At 34.1% G+C, this 27,147-nt stretch overlaps 4 protein-coding genes and 1 long non-coding RNA gene across 6 annotated transcripts; 4 read left to right on the forward strand and 1 right to left on the reverse strand.

Moving 5' to 3' along the window:
• The first annotated feature begins 6,088 nt into the window (after nucleotides 1-6,088).
• Nucleotides 6,089-7,222, forward strand: LOC130712576 (uncharacterized). Its single transcript, XM_057562402.1, has 2 exons — nucleotides 6,089-6,677; nucleotides 6,963-7,222. Exons 1-2 carry the CDS (start codon nucleotides 6,089-6,091, stop codon nucleotides 7,220-7,222), a joined length of 849 nt encoding a protein of 282 aa, XP_057418385.1.
• A 3,698-nt stretch (nucleotides 7,223-10,920) lies between these two features.
• On the forward strand, nucleotides 10,921-20,106 carry LOC130714979 (uncharacterized). Of its 2 annotated transcripts, XM_057564968.1 has the most exons (12): nucleotides 10,922-11,527; nucleotides 11,655-11,700; nucleotides 12,368-12,796; nucleotides 14,439-14,755; nucleotides 14,831-15,010; nucleotides 15,087-15,275; nucleotides 15,410-15,484; nucleotides 15,587-15,653; nucleotides 15,757-16,792; nucleotides 16,873-16,929; nucleotides 19,420-19,494; nucleotides 19,651-20,106. In XM_057564968.1, the coding sequence occupies exons 1-12, from the start codon at nucleotides 11,189-11,191 to the stop codon at nucleotides 19,697-19,699; spliced, it is 2,859 nt and encodes a 952-aa protein (XP_057420951.1). In that variant the 5' UTR covers nucleotides 10,922-11,188; the 3' UTR covers nucleotides 19,700-20,106. The 2 variants fall into 2 exon arrangements, with proteins under 2 accessions (XP_057420950.1, XP_057420951.1); XM_057564967.1 differs by having other exon boundaries at nucleotides 10,921-11,527; nucleotides 19,420-20,106.
• Nucleotides 20,107-20,960: 854 nt separating this feature from the next.
• On the forward strand, nucleotides 20,961-25,240 carry LOC130714981 (beta-arabinofuranosyltransferase RAY1). Its single transcript, XM_057564969.1, has 6 exons — nucleotides 20,961-21,416; nucleotides 21,505-21,845; nucleotides 22,353-22,608; nucleotides 22,894-23,679; nucleotides 23,861-24,107; nucleotides 24,801-25,240. Exons 1-6 carry the CDS (start codon nucleotides 21,411-21,413, stop codon nucleotides 25,238-25,240), a joined length of 2,076 nt encoding a protein of 691 aa, XP_057420952.1. The 5' UTR covers nucleotides 20,961-21,410.
• Nucleotides 22,602-25,226, reverse strand: LOC130714984 (uncharacterized). The gene is made up of 5 exons (XR_009011535.1): nucleotides 25,109-25,226; nucleotides 24,816-24,992; nucleotides 23,556-23,696; nucleotides 22,988-23,143; nucleotides 22,602-22,905 (listed from the first exon to the last, which is right to left on the reverse strand). It is a non-coding gene; the product is annotated as an uncharacterized LOC130714984 (long non-coding RNA).
• Nucleotides 25,241-25,253: 13 nt separating the features above from the next.
• Nucleotides 25,254-26,764, forward strand: LOC130714983 (uncharacterized). The gene has a single exon (XM_057564971.1). The coding sequence runs from the start codon at nucleotides 25,756-25,758 to the stop codon at nucleotides 26,563-26,565; it is 810 nt and encodes a 269-aa protein (XP_057420954.1). The 5' UTR covers nucleotides 25,254-25,755; the 3' UTR covers nucleotides 26,566-26,764.
• The last annotated feature ends 383 nt before the right edge of the window (nucleotides 26,765-27,147 follow it).

Below are 27,147 nucleotides of genomic sequence, written 5' to 3' on the forward strand. Positions count from 1 at the left end.
CTATTATGTTGGTTCATTTGGCAACTGACCTCTTGCAACCCGCTAGGGGTTGCGTGTTCGAATCCAAGCAACGCGACCTTTTGCTTTAATTTTTGAATTCTTTCAATTCAAATTAATTAACAAATAACATGCCAAAAGGTGGGGTTCGAACTCAGTACATAAAAGTAACATACACACTTACTAACCACTAGACCAGCTCAAGTCATTAATAACATTTTATTTTAGGGGAAAGTTTAATGAGAATTTTTTTTTGGGCCCCTTCTTTTTGGAGGCCCTAGGCTGTGGGTCTGCTTGCACAGGCCCAGGGCCGGCCCTGTACCTAAGAGTGAGGTTCTGGTGACATTCCTAACATGTCACTAGCGCTGTGCCCGGTAATTTGAAGACAATTTCTCTCCTTTCTACCGCTTTTAACTTGTGCTCTCATTGTTATAAGATTTTTTTTTTTGAAACTATTGTTATAAGAATTTAAACTAAAACATGTATATACTATGGTAGTGTTTGACCCAGCTTCTTTTTAACTTTTAAGTTACTTTTAAGCTCAAGTTAGGCCAAACATAATTTTAAAAAAAATCTTAAATAATAAGTAACTTATTTTTTTACAAAGAAATACAAAACAGTAACTTTTAAGGAAAAAGTTAAATGAGGGAACTTTTTTCTAATAAGCTGTTGAGAGTGCTGTTACAAATTGAAGAGGGGGAGCGTGAGTTTTGGATATTCCAGCATTTTGGAACCGTGGGAATCGATAATTGATTGTTAGCTTTAAATTGATGATTATTTGTTTGTAAGATTTTTAGATTGGGGCGCTGCCGTAGGCGAAGCTTTATCGTAGAGCTGCTTCTTTCTTTTTATTTTTTCTTTGAAACATCCTACATGGTTCCTTTTTTTTTTACGGAACATCCTACATGGTCCTGATAAACAAAGTAGAAACCATTGACATGGATTTTTTTTTATGGATTTGTGACCTGTACAGTAATTTATTGGAGATTTTATATGGAACCCATATTTTTTACAAAATATTTTGGCCAAATATTTTATCTTGATGTGATTGTATTTTTTTTTTGTACAGGATTAAGTTGCATTTGAATTTTTATTTAACTTAGATTATATATATTTTTCAATTTATAAGTTTAAAATAAAATTAAAACTTTCAAAACTAGTTTTGCCAAACAATTTTTAACTTAAAAGTAGCTTTTAAGTTATAAAAAATGAAAATTGACAATCAGCTTCTGCACTTTTTTTTGAAGATCTTTTTTTGAGCTTAAACTTAAAAGTAATTTAAAAGCTGCAAAAAAAGTTGGCCAAACGCTACCTATATAATATTCTTTAAGATTTTCCCCCATTTTCAATGAACAATATAATAAGTAATAAGTAATCCATAATATATACATTCAGGGGTTTTTCTAGGTCCAGTCATCGCTTACGTGGCATCTAATGATTGGCTAAATTCAATAAAAATCCTACATGGCATTCATTCCTCCTTTCCTATTAATGTACACCATTCTTCTTAACCTACACTCCCCTCTATTAAAAAGCTTATATAAGACTCTAATTCATCATTCATTTCTCCATAATTTGAATCTCTCTCCATCATCTTATTTTCACAACTCTCAACATTTCTTGGTCTTCGGTCATTGATTCTCGGTATTCATCCTCATTTTTCATTTGATCGACCAGTTAGATCTGAACCTTTTTCGTTAAATATTAACAAGTTGAGCGTTTTTTCAATTGCAGGTGATGATTACCAGATCAAGGTTTGGGACTACAAGTTGTACATGGTGTTTATCAATTTCTTAAAAACCATATATAAGACTCTCCAATTTTTTCTTTCTCTCTCCATCATTTTATCACTGTCATCACAATTCTCTCTTCCTCTGTTTTTTTTTTTGCAGCTTCTCACTATTCTTCATGATTGAAAGGTATTTTTCTAATCATTATTTCCATACATGTTCTCCTTAATCTATTTTCATGTTGTTGTGTTTCATTTCTATTTTTTTTCTGACGATCGATCTCACTTACATTGTGTTACCTTCATTTTTTCTGACGTTTTCACATATTCGTATACATTTTTTCGTTTCCGGTTTATGTGTTTCCATTTTATTTATTTTCAGGTTTTGCAGTTTTCATAACAATGGATCTTGGAGATTTTTTTTTTAATTTCGTTTTTTTTTTTCAGTTCCTCATTCGATCTCTTTGATGTTCTTTTAATTTTGTTTTTTATGTATCTTCCTAGATCTTGATATCGTTTTGGAAGTTGTAATGTGCATAACTCACTAATGGAGGTTTATGTGACTTACAATTTTGCTGATCAATTTGCATTTGCTACCATTACTTTTACTCCACAGGGCAAAGTAAAACTGACGAGATATCACGACAGAAAGGAACAATGCACTCTAATGTTTGAAATTTCGGATTGTGATGTTTATGGCAATATGGGGCTTTTCGAAGCTATAATGTCCAGATCTCACCAATTTCGTTGTAAAAGTATAAATCACATATTTTAGTCTTAATTGCTTTTTAATTCTTGAGTTATTTATAGTAAAATAAAACACAAAATTATTGTTATTTAATCAATTTTAATTGTATTCAATTCATTTCCTTATTTGTAGAAAAATTAATGATGACATTGGTTAGTGATTGAAATATCAAATTTTTGATTTCGTCAAAACAATTAATAATTATTCAAATTTGAAAACATTAATATTAAATTAACTGTTAGTCAAAATTGAGCAATAACACTTCCATTATCAGTTTTCTTATTTAATTAGTCTTAATTTCTTTTTAATTCTTGACTTATTTATAGTAAAATAGAACACGACATTATTGCTATTTAATCAATTTTAAATGTATTCAACTCATTTCCTTATTTATAGCAAAATTAATAACGACATTGGTTAGTGATTCAAATTTTAAATTTTTGATTTCGCAAAACAATTGATAATTATTCAAATTTGAAAACATTGATATTGAATTAATTGTTTGTCAAAATTCAGCAATAACTCTTCCATTATCAGTTTCATTATTTAATTAGTCTTAATTGTTTTTTAATTCTTGACTTATTTATAGTAAAATATAATTAATTACATTTTAATGCATTGACTATTTATTTAAGTAAATTATTATTCTAAATTAATTGATTAATCACGTGAATTTTAATGACGTGAATCACGTTTTCTTTGTTTTAAAATAATTTCCATTTTTAAATGAAAAAAACGTTTTAAATAATTAATTACTTTTTAAATTCATTAGCTATCTATTTAAGTAAACTAATTTTTGAAATTATTTATTTATTTCCTTAAATTTCCTTATATAAACCACTTAATTATATTAATTTGTAGTCAACTCATAAAAGACATTAAATGCTATATTTGTTTTTTTTAAAAACCTCATTTAAAATAATTAATTACAATTTAATGCATTGACTATTTATTTTTGGAAATTATTATTCAAAATTAATTGATTAATTTCTTCTAATTCCTTATATAAAAAAATTAATGACGTGAATCCCGTATTTTTTTGTTTTAAATTAATTACCATTTTTAAAATAAAAAAATGTTTTTAATAATTAATTACTTATAAAATTTATTAGCTATCTATTTAAGAAAATCACTATTCGAAATTAATTATTTATTTCCTTCAATTTCCTTATATAAACCACTTAATTATATTAATTTTTTAATGCTAATTATTAAAATTCAATAGTAAGATGAAGAAACGATGCGCATTAATGTCAACACAGAATTATAATTTTAAATTTCTATTTCTAATTTATTAATAAACTTATTCTTCAAATAATTTGTAAGTACTTATTGCTTTCACGTATTTAATTATAAAAATAAATTAATTAGTCAATTTGTTACAGGTACGTGTATAGTTGAGTTTCAAAAACGAGGGCTACCTCATGCTCATATCTTGATATGGTTGTTAGAGAGTGCAAAATTGAGAACATGGAGCGACATTGACAAAATTATATCAGCAGAGTTATCGGACCCTACATTGTATCCTTCATTATCAAATGTTGTTTTCAAATTTTATGTTGCACGGACCATGCGGTTTAGCAAACAAGTCATCTCCATGTATGAAAGTTGGGTGTTGTGAGAAATTTTTCATAGGCTAGCCTTTCATCTACCTAATGAGTAGTCAATTACCTTTAGGGATTACGAAATAATAGATAGGGTTGTTGAACGAAGTGAGACTCTTGATACCATGTTTTTAGCATGGTTTGAAGCAAACAAAAAATATCCAGCTGGTCGAAATCTAACATACACAAAATTTCCTCAAATGTTCGTTTATGACCATGATGCAAGGTTATGGAAACTCAGGAAACAAGGTTTCGCAATTGGAAGGTTGACTTAAATCCCTCTTGGTTGCGGAGAAATTTTCTACCTGAGACTATTGCTCACTATTCAGAAAGGATGTACGAGTTTCAATGATGTGAAGACATTTCATGGGCAATTATTTGAAACATTCCGAGATGCATATTATGCTTTAGGATTGCTAACTGATGACAAGGAGTTCATAGATGCAATTAAGGAATCAAGCGAGCTAGGTTCTGGTCACCAATTAAGACGGTTATTCGCTACTTTGCTATTCATGTGCACAATGAGTAGACCAGACTTGGTTTGGAATGTTACATGGAGGTTACTTGCTGATGGAATCTTGCATGAAAGAAGAAGAAGACTTCAAATACCAGGTTTTTGAAAAATTATAATTTCATTTGCTTTAATTTTTTTTATAAAATTCAAATTTTAGTAAATGATAAAAACATTAATACACCTAATTAATGGTTTAAAAATTCATTAATTATTATTCAATTAATAATAAAAACATTAACTACAAAAAATCCGTTCCTTAAAAATAAATGAATTTTACACACCTATTTAATGTGTTTAAAATACATTAATGTTGACTTATAAAAAACATTAATATTAGTTAATGATCAAAACTTTAATTTCGAATATTCTGTTACGTTAAAAAAAACGGTTTTAAATATCATTTTTAATGATTTTAATTCAAAATTATAAATACACATTAACTCCTTTATTGATTACGTTTAAAAAAACCGCGTTTATAATTGATTGTCATTTAATGTTAGTAAATACATTAATATGTATATATATATATATATATATTCAACAAAATTACGTATACATTAAATTAATTTGATTTACAACATTCAAATTTTAGTCAATGATAAAAAACATTAATACACCTATTTAATGATCTTAAAAATAATTAATTATTAGTCAAATAATAATAAAAAACTAACAACAAATTTCCGTTCATTAAAAAGAAACGTATTTTCAACACCTATTTATTGTGTTTAAAATACATTAATGTAAGTCAACGATCAAAACTCTAATTTCGAATATTCTTTAACGCTTAAAAAAAAGGATTTTAATACTTAAATTTTAATGATTTTAATTCAAAATTATAAATACATATTAACCGCTATATTTTTCGTTTAAAAAACCGCGTTTATAGTTGATTGTCATTTAATGTTAGTAAAAACATTAATATATATATTAAATGATAAAAACAAAAACAAAAACAAAATAATCAATTTACTTTCAAAAAAAAGGGTAAAAACACTAATAGCTTGGTTTTTAAGAAACTGATCTTACTCAATTAATAAAAACATATTAATTTCCTTATTTATAAATATTACCATATTTAATACACGTTAGGGGACTATATTTTAAATACTTTGATTTTTATTCATTGATTTTTACACAATGCCATAAAGAATAAACACTATATCTCATTCATTAAAAAAAAATTTAAATATACCTAGGTATTAATTTTTTACTACATTACTTTTTACTTAACTAATATTTACACACAGCTACTAATTTTAAAATGGATTAATGATAAATTGTTTCATAGGTAATTAAAAATCAACTTTTACAATTTTTTCAGGACTAAATATTGAAGATGACCAGTTGCAAAATTTATGTTTGGCTCAGATAGAGAAAATACTTCAAAGAAATGACAAATCTCTAAAAGAACATAGTTGTCTGCCCTATCCAATTTTTGATGATGTGGCTACAACAAAGAAGAAATGACAAATAAACATACATCCTATCTAACAATGATGACAACAAAACAGAAGGGTGTATATGACAACATAATGCAATCGGTGTTGTCTGATAGTGTCAAAATTTTCTTTTTGTATGGATATGGAGGAACTGGTAAAACTTTTGTCTGGAATACATTATTTGCAGCCATCCGTTCAATGGGTATGATTGTTCTGAATGTTGCTTCAAGTGGAATTGCTTCTTTGTTGTATCCGGGTTGTAGAACAGCATATTCTAGATTTTGCATTCCATTGCAGACCGATGAAACAACTACTTGCAACATCAAACAAGGTAGCTTAAGGGCAAATTTACTGATCCGTGCCAAATTGATCATTTGGGATGAAGCTCCTATGTTAAATAAGATTTTTTTTGAGGCACTTGATAGGACTTTGCGCGATATCATGAGACAGGAAGATGAAAGCAACATGGACAAACCATTTGGCGCTAAGGTTGTAGTTCTTGATGGTGACTTCAGACAAATTCTTCCAGTCATTCCAAAAGGTGGAAAGCAAGACATTGTATCTGCTACAATAAATTCTTCTGATCTTTGGAAACACTGTAAAGTTTTAAAGCTCACTAGAAACACGAGATTAAGCACATCAGGTTCACCAGAGCTTGCAACAGAAATAAAATAATTTGCTGACTGGATTCTCAAAATCGGAGATGGTGATTTCGAATCAAATGAGCCTGGTGAATCAGATATTGAAATTCCTGAAGATCTTTTGATACAGGATAATGAAAATCCACTTCTTGACCTGGTTGATTTTGCATATCACAATTTGGTGCAGAACATGAAGACTGAATTTTTTTTGGAAGAACGATGCATATTCTGTCCTACATTGGAATGTGTTGAGAATGTTAATTATTTTATTCTTGATTTATTACCAGGTAATACAACGAAGTACTTAAGCTCAGATAACACTTGCAAATCTGACGAGGACACTAAACTACAGTCAGAGTGGTTTACTACAGAATTCTTAAATGATATTACATGCTCAGGAATACCAAATCACAAAATAACATTGAAGGAAGGTGCTCCGATAATGCTATTGAGAAATATAGATCAAGCAGTCGGTTTATGCAATGGGACGCGGCTAATAGTGGCTGATCTTGGAACAAATGTTATAAAGGCCAGTGTAATAATATGAACCAACATTGGAGAAGACATTTTCATTCCAAGAATTGACATGGTTCCATCTGACTCAGGTTCCCGTTTAAGTTTGAAAGACGTCAATTTCCGATCAGTCTATGCTTTGCAATGACTATAAATAAAAGTCAAGGTCACTCATTGTCCCACGTTAGCCTATATCTTTCTCGCCCGGTCTTCACGCATGGCCAACTGTACGTTGCTCTCTCCAGGGTAAGATAAAGAAAATGACTTAAATTATTAGTGTTGGATGAGGAAGAAAAAGTGACAAAAAACTACTAAGAACGTAGTTTACAAAAAAGTGTTTGACAATATATGAAATCTGTATTTTAGCTTTTTAAAAGTATGAATCAAATTTTTTAATTTCAGCAGCATAAGAAATTACAATTTGTTTTTATTCAATATTTTTTCACCATTTGTTCCGTGATATATTCAGTACGAAAATATATACAATTAATGTCATCACTCTATAAAGTCTTCAAATAGTATACGAAATAACCCTAACTGTGAGTCTTTAAATCAGAATACGAAATTAACCAAAAATAAATACTAATAAATTATTCATACAATTAAAGTAGAAATAATTTGAATTTTCAAAAAATGAAATCAATGCATAATGAAATTTTACGTATTCTAATTAAAACTGAGATTTTAATCTATGAATTGACATTACCATTAAAACAGATGTTATGGGTGAAGTAACGCACGTCGGAAATTACAACAGATTTGAGCGGAACTAAGTCCATACGCAGAGCAGAGACATTGAAATTGAATCTCAACGGTAAGTTTGCTCTTATCAATAACAAATTAATATTATTAATTTCTCTAAATTCCTACGAAAGAAAATTATGAACATTTATTTAATTTTTTCCCAGCAAAAAAATTAAATGTTTTTTATACGGCCAATTTGTCGACGAATTGGATGCACTTCTAAATTTAGAAGACAACAAACATGTTGTTATTATCATATTGTTGGGAGTAGTAACAATTCATCAAGGTACATTTAATTATTTTGAGCAACGAACAAACATAAACTTCTATATAATAAATCAACATGTTCAAACTTAAACTTACAATCGATTGCTAATTTTTTTTTCACGGGAATATAAGCTAACTGATGGGTTAAACTGCACTAAAGTAATGTTCAATCTTGACATTCCACAAGCAGTGTCATACAGAAAAAGGTATGTATGTACTGTGGATTTCATATTACTTTGAACAAATTTAGATGACAAATAACAACATAATTTTTGTTTCTTCGCAGATTATTTGAGTGTGACGCAGTTCATACTCAAGTAATGAACGTTGTGATTGAAAGATTAAACGTTACTGAAAAAGATGAGTTTCTAACGCTTTTTCCAAGCACAAGGATTAAATATTTGGTTAAGCAGATCAGTATGTTCTCATCACTTTTAATTTAATTTATTAGACATTGTTTTTTTATAAATAAAAAAAACAGACATTGATTTTCATTCAACTTTTTAATTAAATAAACAATTACCTATTATATTATTAAATTAGTATTAATGAATAAATTAGTAAATTAACACTAACTACAAAATTAATGCGTTTTTAATAAAAAATTCATGGGGTTATAGATTTTTAAACACTAACTACAAAATTAAATACTTATTAAACTAAATTAATAATCACATATTATAGGAAATTAATAACATATTAATAATAGGATAAAATATCAATTAATTAGACCATAAACTATTATACTCTTTCATTGAATTTAATTGCTTTAAATTCATAACGTCATAATAGGAAAAAAATATTTTGATACACGTTTTGAACATTTTTAAAAAAGATTAATTCATAGTCAACACTTAAAACAACAGCTACTATATTCAATTCTTAAAAAAAAAACGTTTTTATTGTTTTGTAAAAAAAATGCTAGAACACTTATTTAATGTTTTTTTAATTTTTTTTTGATAAATTGAAAAAAAAATCTTTGATATTATATATCGTATTTAAAAAGGAAATAAAAAAGTTCAGCAACTTAAAAGTCTTTTAACGAGTATATTAATTATCATTTAATAAATATAAAAACTCTTATATAAATGTATTTAATGCATCTTACATAGTGTGTTTTATATTCAGTTATAAAAACAGTAGACACTATAATCCCTCCTTTTATAAAAATAAAGTTTACACTATACCAATTTAATTACTTTTTCTATATATAAATTATTATCTAAAAAAATAACAACAAAATCAAGTACAATCATTTCTCATTTAAAAAATTAAACATGTTACTGAGTATGTACATTTAAAAGTATTACATTTACTTATGTTATTATCACTATTAATCTAACAATCAGTTGTAACTACAAATTTTTCTTTTTGCATTTTATTCATTTCTACAACGTACAATATTCATTATATATGCCGCGATTAATAAAATTGAGAGCACAAATGATTGGTATTGCAATGACTGTGAATGTCATTCAGCAACATACTCCGACGGAGCACAATATTATTGTGAAAAATGTAACAAGCATATCACTCCTACCATACGGTAATCTCCATATTGCATAAATAGATTAATTTGTATAATATTCAGTTTATTTAATTATTAATGTTTGCATCAGGTACAAACTGTTGCTTAATGTTGCTGATAATAGTGGATATGCAACGTTTACCGTTTCTGATCACGAAGGTTGTTATCTGATGAACATAAAAGGCAACGACATATTGGAAAAAATGTAAAAGGTAAACATAGTCATGTCAAAAAAGGTACATATTCATTGCTCACTTAACTCATAATATACTAATTTTTTTCATTTTTATTTAAATGCAATGTAGACCGACTGCATGGAACACCCCTCAAAAGAAATTGTAGATTTAGTGCATAAGGAATTTCTTTTCAAGGTTGAAGGGAAGGATAGATGCGGAAGGTGGTTTAAATCAGCATATTTAACGTCTTGAAAATTTACAAGGACCCACAAATAATTTCAAAATTCAAAACAAAGGTAAAATTTTAAACTCTTATTGCTAAATAATGATTATTTATATCTACATCATGATTTTTGATATTTCCGATTTAAATGTAAAATCTCTGACTGAGGTATTGGTCATCACTATTGTAAAATAGGTTTGTTTTAGACATTGGTCATCACTATTATAAAATAGGTTTGTTTTGCTGACAATCACTAAAAGTGGTAAACGAAACACACCTCAGTTGAAGACTCCAACACACATATTAAACGTCGTTCAGACGATGGTTCCATAATAGAAATTGTTGGAAGTAAAAATGCAGAAATGTTGAAAAAGATCAAGGTTTCAAAGAATTAATAGCATTTCCTTAAGATTGTTTACAAATAAATAGCCTTTGTGCTAAACTTTCACTTTTATGTGTTTACCCACGTTGACATTTTTTTTTGGTAAATTGACCTCGGTGGTTACTTTCAAACATTTTGACATTTTTTTTCGTATATTGACCATGTTACTAAAATATTCTATAAATCGTTTTATGTTTGTAAATCTTCATGCATAAGCCAATTTAAATGTGTTTTCGACTCTTAAACACATTACTTTGCAAAAAAAACACCTACAACACAAATGTGCAAAAAAAAAAAAAAACCACATACCTATATAGAATAAAAAAAAGATATTAATTGTCCAACAAAAATAAAAAAATCCAAAATTAAATTCCCCGTGCCTTCGGGCACGGGTTAAAAACTAGTAACTATCAAAATAGGAGAGGGAGAGGGAGAGGGAGAGGGAGAGGGGATGATGTGAGTCATTTCCCTGGGTCTAAATTTCTTCCTCTTGTGTCCAACCTGAAGAAGAGACTGGAGACTGAGAAAAGGGGTTTTGTTCCGAAGCGGCGAGCCTAATTACGGCCACTGCCTGAACTCTCAAATAATTTCCCCCCTTTCTCAATCCTTCACTTCCCAGTTTCTCCATCGAAACGCAACGCATCAGCATCATCACAATCCAAATCAATTCAGAAACCCCCATGGATTCGTACCAGCAACCTCACGGTTACATGCGTCCTCCACAACCACCTCCGCCTCCGCCGCCTGATCCCAACCACCACCACCATTTCCCCCAAATACCACCGCCACATCCCCCTCAAGCCCCGTGGTACTCCCCCCAATTTCAGTACCACCACCCATCCCAGACTCCTTCCCCTCCACCGCAGTGGGGGCCACCACCACCGCCGCCTCCTCCTCCGTCGAACCCTTATTCTTACCACCCCAACCAGTTTCCTCCTCCTCCTCCTCCTCCTCGTCCTCCTCACCCGCCTCATCCTCAGTTCCCACCTCACTCCCACATTCCGCAGCCTTATCCTCAGGTGAATTATCTTCCAACCCCTTTTGCTTCTTCTTTTCTTCATTCTCGTTTAACTAGGTTTTGTTTGTTTGGTTTTCACTTTTTTTCTTGACTGAATAATCTCACTCATTGGTTGAATTTCTTTCTAGGAATGGGGCAACAACCCTAGCTGGCCCCCTAACCAAGGCTATCCAGGTTTGTATTTTTCATATGCTTATGTGAAAGAAAAAATTTAGTCTTCTTATTTCATACCAAAGTTAGGGTTTTGGTGTTTATCAATAAGCTAAGGTTTTTAGTAGCTCTCGCGGTTAACTCACTATTCTTGATATTGCTGAAAATTGGGACATATGTGATTGCAATGTGCCTGCAAATACCTTCAAAAACTTGATGTTTACAACTATGTTATTAAGTTGAAGTCGGGGGATTGAACAGTTTTAGGTCTAGAGTGAAGTATTTTCAGAGCAAAAGAAACCTAATGATTGAAAATGCATCCATTATTGTGTGTTTGTTGTTACTTGACTTATGATGATCATATGGTGGCCAAGTACACTGTGCTGCCATTTTGAAATCTGATTGTCTTTGCGAGGGCTTTCATGTTTTTATTTATGATACTTGTGTGGAACTAGGAAGTCATGAGTAAACTAATATGCCACTTCTCAACTATAGTCTATGACATGTATTAATAATAACCGGTTCGGCATGCCAGGAGTGACAAAGTGCAACTTATTGTTTTATTTTTATTGCCTCTTTCATACATCTGCATACTTTTGAAGTTTTATCCCCCTCCCCAAATTTTCTATTTCATTTCTTAACGCAGTGAGTATTGTATTGTATTTTTTTTGACATAATGATGTGATGGCAGCCCATAAGAACGAGGAAGATTGGGCTGCTAAGGCCAGAGCATGGGCTGACTCTAAGGCCGCAGTCGAAAGTCAGCATCCACAATCACATTTTCCACCTGCTGGAAGATTGCCAGAGCAAGCCCATTATCATGATCCATATCAGCAATCTGTGGACTCACGTTATACTGATGTTCAAAACCAGTCCCATCCATCATCAAGCTATCAACAATTTTCCTTCATAGATGCATCTATGCAGCGGCCTTCAGGACATTCTCAGGAGGCTGCATCTGTCAGTTTGGAGATGTCTTATGCTTCAGATGGACATTCATTCGGTGCTAGAGATGGGACCAGCATTGGAGATCCAGCTGCTTCATTCGAACAAGGAAACTTTCCCACCAATCCATCAGTTCATCTGCAGGAGGTACCTTCTAGTTATAGTTCTGTTCCAGGTAAATATTTATTCAGTATATTGAAATTGCAAGTGAAGCTTCTGTGGAAATGGCTCTTAAGTCAATATTATATGATTTCCCTGTACTGTAGTATTCGTGATGTGAACTTGTTAAAGTTTTGTTCGAAGAGAGATTGTGGTAAATTGATTTGCATGAATTGTGATTTGATTCATGCGATTTGATATTAGTCCTCCCTCTATGGGTGCAGACTGCATATAGTTTCATTTTTTTCTTGGGAATCGTATGCTGAATTGCCAGAATTGTGCTGGAATAGTAGGAATCTCGTATATTGCATTTCCAACAATACAGATCTAGGAGGGACAGGGAACCAAACAGCCACATGAGATGATGAACGAGTTAGGGTTGGGTGGATGTGGCTCGAATCTCATTGGCAGAGAGGTCTGCAAAGATGGGTTCTGAAAAAGTGCTTAGTCATGCTGTCACAACTGCAAAGATAGGTAGACACAGCAACCAGCAATTGGGCTTGGGGGTGCATTAATGCTCCAGAGTGATGGTGGGACTCGTGGTAGGATGGCCTGTCACCGACTGTGAGGGAGGCTGGAGGCAGGGTGGTGGGAGGTGAAGCACTGCCTCAGATAGATCTGACTTGGGCAGCGTTTGAGGAGATAGAAACCAAAGGGATGGCTGAGAAAGTTTAGAGTTTCTGCTGCAATGTTCTAGTAATTGCTGTTCAGAGATTTTTTTTTTAACTGAAATTCCCCAATAATTATTGTACAACTAAAGGGAATAAAGAAATTATCCTATTTCTACACATATCTTTACAATTTATATACTTTTCAAAATTGATATTGAATCTTATGATTAATTGTTTGTTTTGATTTAGGATTCACAAAATAGGTCTTTCCAATTTGGGATTTGATACAGGGTTTGATAACCATGAGAGACATGCCTTTTTACCTCTTCACGTTATCCTTGGCATCGTTTTAAAATAGATGCGCTATCAGCCTTTGAAAATTGTCATCTTATAGACAACTAGTACGATTTCATGGTTTCTTTTGGTGGAAAAGAGTTATTATTACTTGGGAAACGGAGAGCATAACTTGCACTCCGAAGAAACTGCAAAGCTGAAGGAAAACAGAAATTAAAAACACTCGCAGAAGACCACAATTAACATAAGCAAAGAAGAAAACTAAAAAGGGAAATTCTCGTAGGAGAGTAAAAACACTCGCAGGAGACCACAACTAACTGGCCCAGAGTTCTCCTAGGAAATTCTCTCCACCAAAAAATCTGCAACAAAATGGTAAAATAAACTTGAAACAACACCCTTCACTTGACGGCATATGTAATTTTGGAACGTTTGGTATTGGAGCCTCTATCAAGTTTTCTAGAGTTTGATCGTTGTGGCTCCATTCTTTCTAATAAAAGGTTGAATTTTAGCTAAAGGTCTAGTTTCTTGTTTACAAATATTGGGCACCAGATGTGCAATTGCTTGATTCTTACCTTGTCAAGAAAATTATATTGTTCCCATCTCAAAGAATACTCATTTTTTGTACCTTTGACGAATATATGCATGCCCTTAGAGAGCATGATTCTTGGTCTTTGGGGGGCTACATTTTTAACTTAATGATTCCTGTCTTCTCTTATTTATTTTCTCATACTTAATCTGACTATTGACTTCCAGGTAGAGAGGCAGCTGATCAGATTCAACAATCATATACAGTATTGCCTTTGTCAAGTTCCTCATCTCAAGAACAAAGCCATGTGCAACCATCAATGCATGCACCACCCTTTGCACCACGGAGCCACTCAGTTGACTCAATCAATCTTGCTGATCAACCTTTGGAGTTTGCTCCTAAGTTTAGTCGTGACAGCGAGCTGCAAATGCAATCAACTTATAATCATCACGATTCCAGTGGTTCAATGAATAACTGGGGTGCTCCAGTGGCACCTGGTATTGGTTATCCATCAATAACTCCAATTCTTCCCTCTGGGCCACAGGTTACAATTTGACACCTTTAGTGTTTTCTAGTTAACTTGTATGTTTCTTTCACACCTGACACTTCGTTAATTTAGCAGCATGACCCTTCTGTCACCAATCCTGGTCATGTCCCATATGGAAGGTTTCCTGGACCTGGTCTCCCTCCAACAATTCCACCAAGTGCTGCACCCTTCACAGGAACTGCAATCCATCATTCTGCAGCTTTCTCTGCTGATGCATATGGCATTTCTGGTGTTCCTGAACGTCCTAAGAAGGTAAGTAAGTACATTAAGAAGGTTAGTGCTTGGATTGATATGTATCATCAAACCTCATTTTGATGTTATTTTTCAGGCTTCAGTACCTAACTGGCTTAGAGATGAAATAAAGAAAACAGTCATCGCTGCTCCTTCTGTAGATCATCCAAAAGAGGAGGCAACATTTGTAGATGATGGCATTGATAAGTCATATGTGAAGGGTGATGAGGCAGATAGTAAAAGCATTGATTCATCCAGATCAGCTGAGGACGAAGAGGATGAAGAGGTTCCATTCTTTACTATTAATGTTTCTTTCCCTAACATAGCTACTGTCTCTCACTCATTCTCTGTGTGTGTGTAATATTGTTATTGAATGTCCTATATCCACTTTAGATTTGAACTGACATATTTGATTTGTAGGATCATGGTGAAGCAGCTAGAACTGCAGCAATCAACCAAGAAATTAAGAAAGTTCTGACAGAAGTTCTTTTGAAAGTAAGTTTTCAACGTGTATTATTGACTATTTAACTCCTGTTTTTGGTCTATATGCTGTTGCAGAAAGGAAGTACTGTAGTTCTAATTACAGCTTCTTCTTAGGTTACTGATGAATTGTTTGATGAAATTGCGACTAGAGTTGTTAGTGAAGATGATCAGATTGCTGAAGGTAATTTGCCTGATGCCCCTTAATTCTCTCTCTCTTTATATATATATATATATATATATATATATATCATAACTTTGGAGGTTCTATTATTTATTTTCTGCAGTGGGTCATAATATTGCCACTTCAAGCCTCAAGGCATCAGCATCTCCACCCTCGGCTCTAGTTCCTAAGGCATCTGCAAAGGTTCTAGTCCCAGTCAAGGCAAAGGAAATAGAGAATGGCGGTGCCAATGAAAAATCTAATTCCAGCTTTCCTGGAGATGTTTTAGGTCTTGGAAATTATGGTTCTGATGCTGATGATGAAGATGATGAAATTAAGAATTCCAGTGTGCCAACTCCTGCAAAAGAGGCTGCCAATATGGTGAATAATCTGGTCAAACCCAGTTCATTACCATCCAGAAATAGCAATGGTGCTGCTATTGATCAAGTACATGATGATAAGGTGATTGAAAAATTTGATAATGCTTCCAAGGTGGTTTCTAAAGATAATAGGGATAATGAGCTTAATGCTATTGAAAGCAGTCACGCTAGATTAAATGGTTTTAGTTCTAAAGATACACCTGGGATGCCAAGATCTGAGTTGTCTGGAAAGAATGTCGGTGCAGAGAAAGCAGTAGATGATCATACAGGTAGGGAAAGCAGAAAAAAAATAGAAAAATATGATCGTCTTGACAGGAATTCTTCCGAGAAGGACTTTATTAAGGAGGAACAAGGTGGTAACACTAGGACAGATGAAAAAGGTAATGATAGTCGCAGAAGAAAAGATGAAAGGCATCAGAAAAAGGATCAAACGGATTACGGCAGCGAGGCAAAAGAAAAATTGAAGGAGCACAATATAAGGCATGGAGAGAAGGCAAAGGAGTCAGAGTCAAGGAAAAGGTCCTCCCATGTTGATACCAAAGATGATAGGAAGGAAACTGAAAAATCCAGTAGAGGTCGAAACACTGAAGATAATAGCAGGAGAAAGGATCATGCTAAGGATAAGGAGGAAAATAAATCAAGGCAGAAGGATGCAAGTAACCCGGACAGGCACAAAAGAAGACGTTCATCTTCAGTAAGCAGCAGAGGTAGAACCACCAAGGATCATTTATCTAATCGTGATGATGGTTCAAGCGGTGAAGGCTCAGATAGCTCAAAAAGGTTTAGACTAGATTCCTTATAACCTTGTCCCTCATGGCTGATTGTCATATACAGTGCCTCATTTCATTTTTGTACTGCAGGAAGCTGCATCATAGAAAACGTGACTTATCACCATCTCCAGTTAGGTCTAAAAGAAGGTATTATTTATTCAGAGATCCCTTACTTTGTTCAGGTTTGCAATATCGATGTTTGGGTATTTCTGAGCTTCTTGCAGATATTGATATGAGCCTGTTTGTGTTTACAGTGTATAGCAATATCGTTCTTCCTGGTTAGATATAAAATGCACTCACAATATCATAGTAATTCTCATTTGGTTGATGTTTCCCACATAGACTCATACTTCGATAATGTAGCAATCAATATTCTTTCCTGATTATTAATAGCATCTGTTGATTTAGAAAATAGCTTTTCATGGCTTAGTGTGCAAGAATTGAATCTTAATGCCATGGACAGAATTAGGATTCATAATCTATTAGTCATAGGCCTATTCTTTACTTTCTTTCTTTGCGTCTTTGTTAGCTTCTATGGCACTACCCTGCTTTTCTTCATTTTCCATTCATGATTTCAGCCTGGGTTTAATTGCTTCCCTTAATTTTGTTACGGACGCACTAGCTTGCTATCTCGAAGACCAGAAAATATATATTGATTTCTCAATTGCTTTTGGACTTCAATTTTGCCCTCGTCAACATCTTTTAGTTATTTAATCATCTCTTACTTGATTGGGTGATTGGGATTTTTAATTTGGATATCAATATGTTTGCTATTTTGTGATAGTTATTTAAATTTGTATGTAAGTAGGCCTCTTTGATACAATTGTGTATGATCAGTTAAACTTTGCTCTGCAAGCTTCCATTTATAAGATTACCGCTACTCATACAGAAGTTTCAATCTTGAAATTTGAAGATAGTATTAGGGGTGGGAATAGGCTGGGCCTAGGTAGGCTTTGCTTAAATAGGCCTAGCCTGTTTAAAAATCTTAAGGCCTGAGCCTGGCCTATGACCTATCAAAGGCTTTTTTTCGAGCCTGGCCTGGGCCTTCCGAAAGCCTGGCTTGGCCTGGTAGCCTGTTTAAAGGCCCGTTTCACAACAAGAGTTTTACTTTTGTTAACAAATTTATCTGTAAAGAAGCTATCAAACTTATAAGCTAACGGGTTAAATTATACTAAAATAATCTTTTCAACAATCAGACTTATAATATTATTAGCTAATAGGTAGTGATGAAACTAAACGAGATTATGTTGGTTTCTTAGAGTTGGAGAGTCAATTTAAAATCACACGTCATATTAAGATATTTAAATACGTCATATATTTATTTTTAAAAAGACTTATAACTTTGAATCGTTATATAAGTCAATTTGCTTAAATATATAAAAATCTCAATAAGTATATAATATCAAGATATTATTATAAATTTCTAATATATAGACATCATCAAGGGTAAAATATATTTATACTTATCATATTTACAATTTACCAAAAAAATACTAATCATATTTACTTAAATAGACTAGCCTGTAAGGCTTACAAGGCTTGTTGAATGGCCTGAGCCTGGCCTTTTTAACTAAATAGGCTTTTCAAAAAGCCTAAGCCTTGCCTATTTACCAATTTGGCCTGGCCTGGCCTGGCCTGGGCCTGTGGTAGGCTAGGCCATAGGCCCCTACGAACGGCCTGGCCTATTCCCACCTATAGATAGTATTACTGATCTCTTAATTTTCCTTTTGGTGTGTAATGGTAGTTTTGACTTATTGTGCCTTGTTTCTCTGAACACATATGGAGCCTATGGTTTTTGGCTGTTTGAGGATTAGGAAGCTGATACCATGCCACAATTTAATCATTTGGGTCTTTCTGTAGTTGAAGCTCTATTATCTTATTACCTGTTAAATGGAATGTTTTTCTTGTTGTACAAGTTGTTACGAAGTACTCCCCCTAATTATAAGACCCTTTAGTAGAGACATACTTAGAGTCCCTTTATATAAGACCCCTTACTAGATTTTAGAAATATTTATTATCCTTTTCCATGTATACCCCTTGTATATTTATACTTTTGTAGTTCCAATTTTTTGATTACCACTAATAATTAATGCTTTTCCACACTATTCAATACATTAATTAAGGGTAAATGTGGAAGATTGTATAATTTTTTAATTAACGTCATTACATGTTTTCTTAATAAGTGTAATTGGTTTAAGAGGGTCTTATAATTAGGGACGGAGGGAGTAATAATTTACATTTACATTCATCTATTAGTCTACTCTCTGCGTGTTATCTGTCATATCAATTTATCGATCTGCCATATGTTGGAAGACATTATAGGAAGGCAAGAAACTTACTATTTTGTGCACTAAGTTATTGCACGTGTAATTGTGTATCCTTGATTGTAAGGATTGCTGTACCCTGAGTCTAACCAGGATAGAGAATAATATCATTTGCAAATTTGTAGTTCTTACTAGGTTTTAACATCTGGTAAAATATTAACTGTATCTTCTTACCATATTCATTAGAAACAGATTAGATCTATGGTAATAGCCTGCTTCCAATGGAGTGTTGACACTATACCGGGTTGAGTTTTATTTTATAAACTTTGTATACTTTTAACTCACGAAGTCAGTACGGTGGTTTCATTTTTAGACAAGTTTCGCGGTCTCCTCATAGCAAGCGTTCTCAGCGCAGGCATTCTCCCTATTCTTCTCTTGATAAATCCAGGTTTGTGGCTATTAAGTTTTTAACGCTTATGATTTTTGTTTTTGAGACAAACTTCCATCATCATATAAGAATAAACTACTCAGGTGAATCTTTACTGCTTCACATTTACCTTACAATTGGTGCCTTGTTTATTTACTGTGTTTCCTTTATATGCAGGGGAAGAAGGTCAAGATCAAGATCACCACCTGTTTGGCGGCACAGATAAAAGACGAAGACAGCAATGGTTGTTGTTGCTTCTATGACCGGGTTCATACAAGAGAACCAAGATTTGATAACGTGGGGCGAAGCTTGTGAGATGTTCGGTCTTCGCAATGGACTCTCAATGAGGATTGATGGGAAACAGTGACTTCTATTTCCCAGTTTTGTAGGTTCAACATGGTGATATAGTTACTTTGCTGATATGCTGGTGTTCTTAAGAGACAAATGGTATAAAACCCGGGTAGAATTGGATATTGTTGTAATATGTTTTGATGTAAAAATTAACCATAACGAAAATCTGAAACTTTAATAGCTTTATCTTCATTAGATTCTGGCATGTGTTTAAATCCCATCAATATCATACTTCCTACTGACAAGTTCAATAGATGGGAATATCATCCAAATTTTGCTGAATCATGTTTCATTATATTTGATATACTGCCCCTTTTTCTTGTGGTTTCTTATCCCTTGTTTTATGCCTTTTTTCTTGTGGTTTGCTGTAAGAGTTCCTGATATCCCATATTCGTATTAGATTAGTCTTTGTCTTCTCTTGGTTAAGATATGTAACTCTTAGTGGCTTGAGTAACCAGATATTAGATCCCTTGTCTTTTTGTCCCGAGAAGACAGAAAAAAGGGGAGACATAAAAAAAGAACTAGTGACTTCTGATTTGTATGGACAGTTGCTGATGTTTTCTTCTTTTATTTATTTTTTCCTTTTATTCAAAGCACAGAATAGAGGAGGCATTTAAACAGTGATTTAGATGTACATATACATCACTAACTGGTGTAAAAGTGGTGTACTGTATTTCCAGTTTTTTTAGTTAAATAATTCAGATATTATATTTAACGCTTCATTATTTTTTCTTTCTCTTGGGGCACATAGTAAATGGGTATGGGTGCACGATTCATAGATACATTATATAATCTTGCTCCAAGATTTTGTGTACGTGGTGCGTGTTGCCGGGAATTCTGAGCTTTTGAGAGAACCTGGTAAGTGCTTACTATGTTTCAGCACCCAAGCAACACGCATATAGATGAGCTGAGTAACATTCCAGTCACCCATCCCAATTTTTTTTGTGAAGAAACACCGTCCACAAAATCAACCAGAGATAGCTTATATTTTACCGATTTTTTACAGGATTACGCATATGCAATTGGGAATGACCACATGCTATTCATGATTTTGTGATGCAGAAATTTAGCAACGGCATTGACCCTCGTTAACTTCGATTTCACTCTTTAAAGTTTTGTATTTTTTAATGTGTTTGCGCTAGTTGTATGTATGAGATGAAGTGCACGGATACATTCAAAGAGAAAAAAAATGAAAAAGAAATCATAAAAGAATAACATGGAGAAAATAATTAACAAGTTTCAATTACTTAATTTTTTTTTCGTGCATAATCTTTCTTAATGCATGCAACAAAACAGAGTCTGGGAGCCAGCTTTGACTTTTGACTAGTAGCATATTATCTCTTCCGACCGAATCCAACATCTAAAGGAGAGAGTAGTATAATTCTTTTCTATGTTCAATTCAAAGTTCTTGGAGGAAGCCAACTTGCTTGTGAAGTCAAACTTCACATGTAGTAGTGGCCTAGTGGGTTTGTTAATGGTGCATTTCTTGCTTCCTTTCAGTTAAAGCATCATAATTCTCTCTTTTAATAACTCATGAAGAGTTGACAAGACAAAGAGGTAACAAAATTTTCTCAGTAACACAAGCCATGAAGGTTTTTGCTCTCTTCATTGAATTGCATTCTTCATACTCCTTCCAATGCCTTGTGTTCATGTAACGTTAATCTTGCATTTTATTGGCAGGTACCTCATTTGGAGCTCTGGTCAATATGGCTATCTGGGTTTTTCTTGATTGTTCTCTCGCTCTTTGCCACTCAGAAATTACCTTCTTTCAAGAATCATAGCAGAACTTCCAACGTCAATAAGAATGCTATCTTGGACTCCAGAAGTCTCAGCATTACCATATTCACAGCTCCGAAACCTTTTACGGGCTCTACGGGGACCAAACAGACTCTTGCTGTTCGGTCATGGCTGGCTCTATCTCCATATGTTACAGTTGTTTTGTTCAGCCAACACCCATCAGTTGCCTCTTTCGCAAGTGCTTTCGATTCCCGGGTTTCGGTTGATACCGATATCGATTTCACGTAAGAAAACTACCTTAAATGTGCTAGAGAACTGTATTCATGAATTATTTTTAGTAGAGAATTTGCAAATCTTGTTGTATTCTAGTTGGGTGGTTGGTTCCTTCATGTGGTATATGCCTGAATACCCTAAACAAAGATCTCGGATTTGAGTCTTGTGAATGGAAAACATTCTGCTAGGAGGTTAGTCCAACCATGATGTGGTGAAAAAAAAAACTAATTGGTATTTTGCAAAAATAAAGGTTATAAGATTTTTTATTAGGCTGAATTGTATTGTTGCTCAAGTTCTATCCGTTACTGATAATGTTAGATTTATATTTGCTTTTTATTTTTTAATTGGGATTGATCAATTTAGATTTTGAATGTACAAAATATTACAAAATGAAAAAAAAAGTATAGATTGATCTTTACTAAATCTCATGTATGAAAGCTAAGTCATTGTTGCCATCAATGTACAAGGAAGGAAGGATTTAAACTACTGCCTTCTAATCTATGTTTTTGTTTTTTCAGCTTCCTTGGTAGTCCTTTTTTCCATTCCATGGTTGCAAAATCTCACACGTTCACATCAGAGATATCTGTTATCATTGATCCTGAAACAGTGATCCTTTCTGGATTTATCTCCACTCTAAGTCATGTGTATGAGCTTGATCGCGATTGGCTGCTTGTTGCTTCAGCTCAAAATGTTTCTCACTTCCCATTCCATTTGGATGAGTTTGGAAAACATTGGCAGACAAATACCGGAAAAAAACGGGTGAAGATCCATAAGGTATGAAAAATATTCCAAGGGTCTTAGAGAAAGTACACACTGCAATTTCTTTTTCTTTTCTAAAGCCCACACTGTACTTTTAGGATTTGGGTTTCTTGTAGTCAGGGATACCGTGCATTCATGCACTGAGCCATCTGATTAAGACCGGTTGATTTAACATATGAGTCAACCGATCGAAGGACTCAAATTGCGTGATTGCGTGGATGTAGGGATTCCCTGACTGCAGGACTCATTTCTATACTTTTCTGCTCAACAAAACTGAATTGTACTGCCACTGTTCTTCAGCTGCAGAAAATGCTACAAGAGAATTGGAATTGGAGTGGGAGTCATTGTTATACTTATACAAGGACACTCATGGCTTGGAACAGCAAGAATATACCTCTACATAATGGAGTTCTTCCACCATTCATCTATGGTAAAGGGATACACAACAGTTGGGTAATTCATGAGGCCATTTCATCTGAGTTCAGATTTGTGTTTGATGCTAGTTTGACCATCACAAGTTTCCATTTGAATTCCAAGGTTGATTCTGATCCTGCATTTGGAAATCGAAATTCTGCAACTTCAGATATTGAAAATAGAAATTGGGAATACATTGGTAATTCCTTAATAGGGGCACACTATGGTTCATTCTTATACAGGGAAGCTAATTACTCTAGCCAGTTCAAACTTTTGAGTTGTAATCACCAATACATTATGGTTGACACAAAGAAAAACACTGTTTATCCAATTGGATACCGAGGTACAATGAAACTGAAGGAAAAGATTTTTTCTCCATGGTTAAAGGAAAATGTAATGCATTGCATTGCTTATATGAAATCATTAACCAGAATGTTAGACTGCTTTCTCAAGGATGAGATGAAAGTTCCAGCATCTCTGGAGCTTCCATTCTCCTTAGAATCAATCCTTTCAATTACTGCAGACAGAAATAAAACAGTTGTACTTACAGTTGCTGGATATAGCTACAAGGATATGCTCATGAGTTGGGTTTGCAGATTACGAAAACTCTCAATTGGAAATTTTATTGTTTCTGCCCTTGATCAGGAAACTTATGATTTCTCCATCTTGCAGGTATGTGCGGTCTTTCTCTGCATAAGTAATATGCATGCAAGTACATTTGTTATTGCTGCCATTATCTAAATGTTCTTAAAGTTCATTTGAACTATTACATTGCAATGTAGTTATCATAATTTTAGTACGTGAATTCAACTTTCCTCTGCCTTCTCAAGTCTCACCCTTTTTGCCATGGCAGGGAATTCCAGTTTTCAAAGATCCAACAGCTCCAAGTGATATAAGTTTTGATGACTGCCACTTTGGAACAAAGTGCTTCCAAAGGGTGACAAAAGTAAAGTCAAGAATTGTTTTGAAGATACTCAAGCTAGGTTACAACGTACTTCTGAGTGATGTAGATATATATTGGTTCAAAAATCCTATTTCCTTGCTTCACTCTTTTGGCCCTGCAGTTCTTGCTGCACAGTCAGATGAATACAAAAAACAAGGTACTTATTCCAGCATCTCACATTTGAAATTCATATTTTTCTCCTCATTAGGATCACAAAGGGAAGACCGGTGTACAAAAGTTCTCTCCATGCACGGGGTTCAGGGAAGGGTCTGACCACTTTGTCTATTTCTTAGATTTCGAGTTAAGTTTAGCTAAACCCCAAAAGCTAGCAAGAATTGCTCTTTCTTCTATATGGACTTATTTGGTCATATCTATAGTCTATGTGAGACCTTAACACACCCATCATACCCCTAGAACTGGACATCTAAAGCTTGGAATTCGCATGAATGAACATCTACGGATGACCCATACACAGGTGGTCTCCAATAAACTGATCTATGATAAACTTTGATACCATATTAATTTTGGGTTAGACATACCAAAAACTAACTCGTGACCTTGGTCACAACTCACATGGTAACTTTTTACGGTAAAGGCTCCCTTCTCCATGGCAAAACTCATTAGGAGCATAAAATACATGTATACTATGAAATGAGTGAAGATGGTGAAAAATATAAAGTTTTACTATATCTGCGTGCTTCACCTGTGATGAAATCGTCATTCTATTTAATTTAGTTTGCATATGTACAGAAAGATTTGACATAATCTGAATATTCTTCTATTCTTTCTATCCCTTTTAAAAAAGATCATTTACTCATTTTCAACTCTTTTTTCATTGTCATTTGTGCAGGACCAATAAACCTACCTAGACGCTTGAACTCTGGCTTCTATTATGCTCATTCTGATAATCCAACAATTGCTGCTATAGAGAAAGTGGTGAGACATGCAGAAACTTCAGGATTATCTGAACAACCAAGCTTCTACGACACACTATGTGGTGAAGGAGGATCCAACCGCGTTGGCGATAATAGATGTGTGGAACCTGAAACAAACATGACAGTACATTTCTTAGATAGAGACCTTTTTCCAAATGGTGCTTACCAAGACCTGTGGCAAGAAAAGAATGTGAAAGAAGCATGTTTGAAGAAGGGATGTTACATTATCCATAACAACTGGATCAGTGGGAGGCTGAAGAAACTTGAACGCCAAGTCTTGTCTGGTTTGTGGGAGTATGATCCTAGCACAAGGATGTGTTTGCGGAGCTGGCACAGTATCAAGCCATGGAGATAACTTTGAGGAGATGATATGGATGCCTTCGGACTTGGGTTACCTGTTGTTAGAGATACTGTACATTGACGTATTCACGATATCTGGACCGTACGATTAAGATCGCTCAGCTCAAAATTTTCATGAAGATCGGACAGTAGACATGTCTTAAAATTTAAGCCGTCCGATCAACGATTAGACGGCCTAGATTCGGTGACTACGAGAATGTAGGATTCACGACTCCATGGAATCCATTTCATACCTTATCCATTCTAGGAAATTTTTTTGTCCTCACTTTCTTGAGACCAAACGAAAGCCATTCTTTTCCCTTTGTCTGCACATGTTCCAAGCCTCGGATTAATCACCACCTCAACGGTTGAAAATATTAAATTAGAGATAGCCGGCCATAGGATACTGAGAGAATATCTTTTGGCTGTGTTTAAATTGGGTTGCATGTCTCACGTTGATCCGCTACCCAACACTATCTTGTGAAAGACGATGGTGAAACACTTAAATTGCTCAATTTTGAGTTGCAGGCTATGCTGAAGAGAGTTGTTCACTCGTTAGGCTTGGCAGAGCAAACTGATAAAAAAGGCTCCAAATCCAGAAACAAAACACCCCCTGATTTCAGCACACAATCAAAGGATTTTGTTGTGAGGATAACTCATGCAGGTGGACAACAGGAGCTGTATAGACATGCAGTTCCTGCAGCTAAGTTGATGACAAAGTATCCAGGGATGTGCGTTGCGACGCCGCAGGTCTTCAAAGTTCCTCACCACTCTGTGCTATGGCGAGAGGATCTCTTGCTACCTGGTCACAAGTACATCCTGATCCCGTTTAAAGATGTCGAGAAGCTGAAACGTAAGCATCCAGAGCGTGGCAATGGCAAAGCACCAAATGGAGTGGTGGTGTCCAGAGAGACACTTGACGCACACTCCAGGTCTCCGAGTGGACACCACACACCCAAACAGAATGGCAAATTCAAAGTGCCTAATGGGGTAGCACTGGGTGGTGCTGAAATCACAGGGTCTCCCAGTGGACACAGTCACAAAGAAAATGGCAAAATGAAAGAGCCAAATGGAGCTGCAAGCCAGGAGATGTTGGAAAAAAGGACAGCTCTGACTCCAAGGGAAGATGTAGTGAACACAAAGATGGATGAATCTCTTGTGGAGGACTCTTTTAATTGTGCAAAGGACTTCTATGTGCCTAAGGAGAAGTCACCTAGACCTCCAAGACGAAAAGGAATAACATCAAAGAAGCCTTTTAGGCCACCACTTCCAAGGACAAGATATTATCGGGGTTTAGGATGGCAACCTAGCCTCCCAACTGTGAAGGAGATCTCTCCTTGATTTTGGTATTGCAACGCCTTTTCTGGTTTGACACTGGGCGTGTCAAAATCAATTCTGGATACAAGCTTCTGTGAATAGATTCGGGATGTCAGAGGTGATTTTAAAGAAAGAAGCTAATTCAAACATGCTATAATTCCTCTTCATGGAGGTCATATATAGCTGTTACATTTGATTAATAAAATCCAAACAATATCCTCCACCTTTTTCTTCTGTAATATTGTTTGCATATATGCATGAGGAGCTTTGGTATATATACATACATATATATCAGATACAAGAGAAAACTGATAAGTGTGCTGTTGGTACGGTAGTATTGATATAATTTTAACCGAGCTAATAACACATAATTTTTTGAGTTATTCTCATTACTTTTAAGAATCCAGAGTTCCACATATCTCCATCACATTCACAGCTCAACAATCCAGAATTCCATCTTTTTCATGTGTGTTTTATGATACAATGTTTTCCATATATGTGGATATGGGTGATGCTGAATAGATTATGTCCCTTTTGAATGAGTGTCTCCTTGATGTCGGTCATCTGCAGAGATGTGAATCCAAATACACTATGACAATATCTAAA

This window comes from Lotus japonicus, chromosome 4, assembly GCF_012489685.1.
Source record: "Lotus japonicus ecotype B-129 chromosome 4, LjGifu_v1.2".
Lineage (NCBI taxonomy): Eukaryota > Viridiplantae > Streptophyta > Magnoliopsida > Fabales > Fabaceae > Lotus > Lotus japonicus.